The 6573-nt window shown below is 57.1% G+C and overlaps 1 protein-coding gene across 1 annotated transcript in view; it reads right to left on the reverse strand.

Moving 5' to 3' along the window:
* The window catches only part of MPPED1 (metallophosphoesterase domain containing 1), a 74342-nt gene extending 68004 nt beyond the window's left edge, over positions 1-6338 (reverse strand). The window contains exons 1-2 of the mRNA XM_037846564.1: positions 6280-6338; positions 3989-4279 (exon numbers count right to left, since the gene is read on the reverse strand). Of these exons, the coding sequence (XP_037702492.1) occupies positions 3989-4212 (224 nt within the window). The 5' untranslated portion in view covers positions 4213-4279; positions 6280-6338. The remainder of the gene's footprint in view (positions 1-3988; positions 4280-6279) is intronic.
* Between the last annotated feature and the right edge of the window lie 235 nt (positions 6339-6573).

A 6573-nucleotide genomic window follows, 5' to 3' on the forward strand; every position in this document is an offset into this window, starting at 1 on the left:
CCACACAGCCCACTGGGTCCTCGAGCCTGCCCTTCCTTCCCCAGGATGACCAGCTACCCTCAGGTCACAGCAGGGATCACCCTCTACAGCCCGGGAAACCCCCCTGATCCAATACTCTTTCTGGGCTTTGCCCCTACCTTGCCCTTTCTCTCCTTATTTCCATTCTCTGTGCTGGGCCCCAGGGAGAGGCACTTGGGAAACCATCCCACAGACGAATGAATAGCTGCAGACAGACACACAGGCTGCCCAGGGCAGAGGCTCTGAGCCTGGCCTGGGGAGCAGTCAGGGAGGGCTTCCCGGAGGAAGTGACACCTGGGCTGAGATCTGAAGAGGGCAAAGAGTAGGAGGAGCATCCTTCAGGCAGAGGGAACAGTGTGTACAAAAAACCTGAGACAGGAGGAAACATGGAATGTTCCAGAAACTGGCACCAAGCTACTGCATCCAGAGCCCAGCGGACGAGGGACGCAGGATGAGTCTTTAGAGCCAGACAGTTCCAGGTTTGGGTCCCCTCCTCCGGCCTTAGCCCCTTTGCCCACCTCTAAATCACCTCCTCCCCAGGCCCAAGGCTGAGCTCCACTCGTCTCCGCAGACCCCTCGGCACGTGGGCCTTTGGAAGCCTTGGTCCCTCATCTGTGGAAAGGGAGTGTGTCAGCCTGGCGCTGCAGGGTACACACGGGGAGCCCTGCTCCTGCCTCCTGGGGCTGCTCAGGTCTGAGACACCATGGCTGACCCCCTGGGGTGACTGGGAGAGCCCTGTCCTTCCCAGCACCTGCTCCTGCCTTCTCGCTGACAGCCAGGCCGCGCGTCCACCTGCCCACTGGGGCGGAGGGCTGGTCCGGGAGGGGTCTCCTGAGTCCGCGCAGGGCTCCCCAGCCCCAGGGCAAGGGGTCTCTGGCCTCAAGAACCCACACCCCGAGGTCTAGTTCTGGAGATTCATTACCCAGGCAGAGGCAGCCTCGTCACCGGCAGGGTCTCTGGGGGCAACTGCATAAATCACACGGCTCGATCGCAGGCCATGTTTGGACTGTCACTGTTGTTATTAAATATAAATTGTGTATTTATTAAATAAGGCCCCCTCACTCCCTCACCCCGGGACAAAGCCCAGGGCGGCAGTAAATCATGTGCGGGGAAGTGGCATCCATCCTTCCTCCTGTCCCCGGTGGAGCGGCCGACTCTCCATGGCAACCGGCCCGCTTTCCCGCATGAACAAGGAAGGATGGGGTCCCCCCACCCAGTCCCTGTGCTGGCCCCGGCTCTCCAGCAACCAGCTTTCCCTGCTTTTCTGCAAACTTCTATTCCAAGGCCCAGGTGGCCCAGCAGGCAGTGAGGGAGCACTGGATGGGGAGCCAGAATCTGGCCTCAGTGCCGCGAGGCCCTAACGAGGAACCTGCCCACACACCCAGCTGCCCGGAGCCCCACTGCCAGGCAAATCCCTCGGGAGGGGCCTCCCAGGGCAGTCCAGGACGGTGGAAGGCACAGGCCGGGGGTGGGTCCTCGCTCTGCCTGCTCAACACTGATTACCTGCTTGCTAATTGTTATCCTGCTGGACCGGAAGCAACAGAGGGCAGGGATGTGTCTTTGCTCACTGCCGCGTCCCAGCACTTAGCTCAGGCATGTTATCGATGACACCAAACATTTGCTACCCACCCTGCCCCTTTCCAGGTGGGTTCACTTATTTAGGCCTCTGATTACTATTCACAGCATTTTTATAGCTGGGGAAACTGAGGCAGCTGGAGGCATAAACCCATGAGCGAGGGTTCAAATGCAGGCAGGCTAGCTCGGAGCCTGTGTTCCTAACCAGGGTGCCACAGAGCTGCTCACAAGCTTCCGGAAGGAAGGAAGGAACCAATGAGCCTCTCCCATTCGGTCACCCACTGCCCTTCCTAGGATGCAGCCTGGCTGGCACAGGCCCGCGTGTGTCCTGCACAGGCACCCACAGCCCAGACGGGCCTCTCCGTGGCTCTGCCAGCCACCTCCGGGCTCCAACTGCCACCCCTTCTGCCTGGCACCCCCCATGTCCCTCCCTACTTGCTACCCCCCACTCATCCTCCTCTGGATCTCAACCTAGAAACCACCTTCTCTGAGGGGCCCTTTCCTGACCCCTGAGGCTGCCAGGGGCCTCCTCGGCCTCTCCGCTGTCCTCCTGTTCTCAGACTGGGCACCCGCTCCCAAGGCATCTGCCTGGCCCAGGCAGGGGCGTGTAAAGACAGCACTGGGTTCCCTTCAGGAGGGGGGAGCTCACAGGCCAGGACACCCAAACCCACCTGCTCTGCCGGAGGCCAGGGGGTCGGTCACCTCCACCCGCTGGACGGTACCTGGACCGGGAGGCCTCCCCACTGCAGCAGACCCCAGGCCCCAAGGTCCCCAGAGAGCAAAGGGGCTGTGTACTTGACACTTGTCCTGGCCCAATCCACCAATCTAGCATCAAAAGGAAAATCAGAAGCAGTTTCCCAAATGGAAATCTACCAAAAAATAAAGCAGGCAGCTACCAACCATGCCGGCCCCACAGGCCTGAGGGTAAAGAGCATTTGCCGGAGCAGGTGCTGCCGGGAAGGGGTGCTGTGGGGGCTGCCCCCCCCTCCAAGCCCGGCACAGGTCTGCCTTCCCGAGCCCTCTCTCTGACAGATAACTTCTCTGCACCCACCTTGAAACACCCAGCCAGTCCTGAGGCAGCCCCCGCGCCGCGCGCCAACCTCCAGGCCTGGGTTTGGAAACCCCACAGCCCCTTTGCTCCATGGGCCACGTGCCGGCTTCTTTAGTGTCCCCGAAGGGACTGGGCTTGGGCCCCACATCCACCCCGCTGCCCCCAAGAGAGCATCCCCACCCCAGAGGAAGCTTCTGGCGGTCAGCAGAGATTCTTCTGGACCCCACAGGCCCTGGGAGCCCCCCATCACCACTCTGACCTCCATGTGCTGTCCCTGGGGAGTTGGCAGTGTCCTCGGCCCCCAGGGGTTTGTCCGTGGCCCAGCCCCAGCCTGGGGGCAGCACCCCAGAAGTGCCAAGAGAACCTTCAGTGACCGGGCAGATGGGCAAGGCCTCAGCTAGAGATGCGTTCACCGCACACATCGTGACAGAAGGATGCTGAGCGTGGGGGGGTTCCCCGGCCTGGCTCAGGCAGCCTGGCTCAAGTTCGGCTCAAGCACTGACCGGCTTGGGGGTCACCTGCCCCACTAGGCCTCCGTCCCTTTGCCTGCAGCACAGAGCTGATGGGAGGTGCCCCCCGATGACAGGAGCAGGGTCTTCCAGGAATACCAGGAGCCCACCCATCTCCACCCCACACTGCCCACGTGGGTGTCAGTGATGAGGTCTTGGTGTGGATCCAACAGGGGTACCCAGTCTTTGAGTTCCCCACGGCCTCACTGCTCGGGCAGCCCCGGTGTTTTCCAGCAGAGCTGCAGGGGCAGGGAGCAGACTGCAGTCCTTTTGGAAAAGCATCTCTGCTTTCTCCCCAGAAGCATGGGGGTTCGGGGCGGGCAGGGCAGGGGAAGCCAGACAGCCCAAGACCGGACCCTAACCTTCCATAGGGTTTGCAGCAAGTCCCTTCCCCTCTCTGGGCCTCATCTGCACAACAAGGAAAGCAAATTACACCAGGGGTCACAAAACCCAACCGCCAAGAGGGGGCGACTGGAACTCAGCCCCCAGATGTCATGGTGAGGACATGTGGGCCTGGGGTTGCCAGGACTTTTGAGTTTCTCCAGTAAAGCCGGAGTCTGGATTTTCATGCGCCATCACCTCGTTTTTAAATGTTTGTCAAACATTCTCCTGGCCAAATAAAACAGGGCCGCGGGCCAGATTCGGCCCACAGGCCATCGATTTGCAACTTCTCACTCGTCTCTCCCACCTCGGCGCCTCGGTGATGCTAGGATTCCAGAACGCTTTCGGTCAACCAGCATGTAACTCGGAGGCCAGAAGCCAGGAGGGACCCCCACACACACCCCCGCCCCAGGCCTGGCGCCCACGCCGGTCCCCCTGAGAGCTGCCCACTTACATCTGCACGTGCGGCGGCTGGAAGCGGCCCTGGTTGATGTTGTAGAAGGTGAAAGCCTGGGTGGGGTTGGAGCTGTACTCGTCCACCTCGATGATGAGCCGGCCGTGCTGGTGCCGCCGCGCAGCCATCACGTGGGTCTGGGAGAACGCCATGCCCAGGCCGCAGGGCAGCAGGGCCAGGGCCTCGGCCTTCAGGGCGCCGGCATCCCGCCTGGGGTGCCACATGGACCTCCGCGGGCTACCCGGGCATCTCCCGCCACCGCTGCCGCCGCCGCCCGGCCCCCCGCCGGACCTGGAAACAGACCGAGGAGACGGAGCAGAACCGTGCGACAGTTAATCTGTTTGGGATTTGCTTTATTTAATGTCAGATAAAGATTTAGAAAGAGGGAGAGGGAGGGGGACAGAGAAAAAAACACAGTCGTACAGCTCAAAAACTCATTACAAATCTTTCCAACTCAGCAGTTTGATGAATATACTTTGGTAAAAAGAAAAAAAGAAGGAGGGGAGGGGACCAAAAAGAAAAAAAAAAAAACCCCACAACGCTCAGCAAGGATGCGTGCCTGGTCCGACATGTTTAAATACTTGAGATTTTTTTTCCCCCTTTGACAAAATTCTCCGCAGCCCACAGGGTAACGGGAAGACAGAGCAAGACAATGGGTGGTATTTTGTAAACAGGCAAGTTAAACGTTACTTTTTGGAATTGGGGAGTGGGATGGATTCACCTCCAACCCCCCCCCCCGCCCTGCAGACCCCCATACACCCCCACACGGCCCCACGCCCACTGGTCCCCTGCAAGCCTGAGCAGGTGGAGACGGCACTGGAGAAAATTCCTTCCTCAACATCAATTTCGCCTAAAGATATCTTTTAGCAGCAACCAGAGAAGGGATTTTCCCAAACACAGATTGCCACACACCTCCTCGGCTCAGGGGGTGGCCGTGGGGGTGGGGGTGGAGGGATCTACTTAAGGGAAAAAAAAAAACCTCCCTGAATGCCTTGGCCCCTCTCGCTTAGCTCACAAACTCTGATTTTCCAAGTCAAACCTTGAATCCATAGAGAATCACAGCTTGCAAATGCTATAATGTTTTTTTTATTTCTTTCATTGGAAAGTGCAGTTTGAATTTATATTTACAAGACTAAAATGCTCCTTTCATTCCAACTCTGCTACGTGGAGTCTTGGAAATGCAAAATCGGGAGATGCTCCATCGTACCCCAACACACAAATAGGTATAACATATCGAATGTCTCGTTACTAAACCCTTTATTTGTCTTGTCCCTTTTCTCAAACTGGGCAAATAGGAAATGCCTTGAAGATTTTCATTTTGTTTTGTTTTCAGGTTTTGGTCATTAAGACCCTCCGACAATCCCATTTGCACTGCATTTAACCAAGGAGAAAATAACATAATTTAAACCATTCCTGGACAGCACAGCCCAGGCACGTTAAACAAAGAAAAATCCCCTTTGCTTTGCGCTGGAGGAAGAATCGACACAGTCAGAAAACAAATTAGATTAGGTAAATGACAAAAATTAGAGACCAGAGAATATTTTAATTACATGCAAAGGAAAAATGGATTATTAATTTTCTAAAATACCGTTTACCCCGTACAAGGTGAAATAAACAGCACTGCCTCTCCTCCTAAGCAAAAAAAAAAAAAAAAACAGAAAAACCACACACTAATTCAAAGCACGTTTCCCTTTCCCTCTTCTGAACTTTGGAAGAGAAGACAAGTAAAATCTTCTTTTCTTGGGACACACTTGCTCCATTCTTTTTCCTGCTAATTGTTTCTAAATATATCAGCTTTCCCGGCAGATGTGGCCCTCTGAGGTGGCTGAGTTGGGGTGTCCTGGCCTTGGGATTTACAAAATCTCCCCGTGAGTGGGCCCGAGCCCCGTCCCGTCCATCACCACTGCCCGGCACCCAGGAAGCCCTGGGAGAGGCCTCGGGCACAGCAAATGCCAAGGTCCAGGTTGCCTCAGCTCGGAGCCAGGCCTGCCCACCCTCGCACAGGGCCTGGAGCCTCAGCATCAAGCCAACTTGCTGTGTGACCACTGGCCAACTGCCTAACCTCTCTGAGCTCAACTTCCTCTTCTAGAAAATGGGTTTGATAATAGTAACACCACCTCCCAGGGTGGCTGTGCAGGCGAAATGAGGTACTAAGTGCCAGCTAATAGTCACTGAGCAGGCCGATCTGACACCTGCTTGCTGAGTGCCTGCAGTGAACCAGGTACTGGGGCCTCCGTGGCACAGGGGTGTCGAGTGCAAGCGAGGGGGCAGCTCCAGGAGCTGGGGCATACCTGCCAGGCTGGGCCCTGGAGAGCCTGAATCGTTCTCAACTGCAAAGCTGACCAGTCACGTCCCTGCTTGAAATTCTCACCATGGCTCTTCTGATAAAGACCCTCGACCATGAGCCCCTGCACGCAGGGCTCCCACAGGCCTGTGCCCAGCTGGCTGTTGCACCCTGAAGCCTTCAGCCACCTAAGAGCTAAGTGGCAGGAGATCTCCTACTTTACAACTGTGAAAAGTGCGTCACGGAGAAGCGAAGGCTCTTGCCCGCAGAGAGGAAGTGGTGGAGCCCAGTCGGACCCAGG

This window comes from Choloepus didactylus, chromosome 8 (genome assembly GCF_015220235.1).
Source record: "Choloepus didactylus isolate mChoDid1 chromosome 8, mChoDid1.pri, whole genome shotgun sequence".
NCBI classification, from domain to species: domain Eukaryota; kingdom Metazoa; phylum Chordata; class Mammalia; order Pilosa; family Megalonychidae; genus Choloepus; species Choloepus didactylus.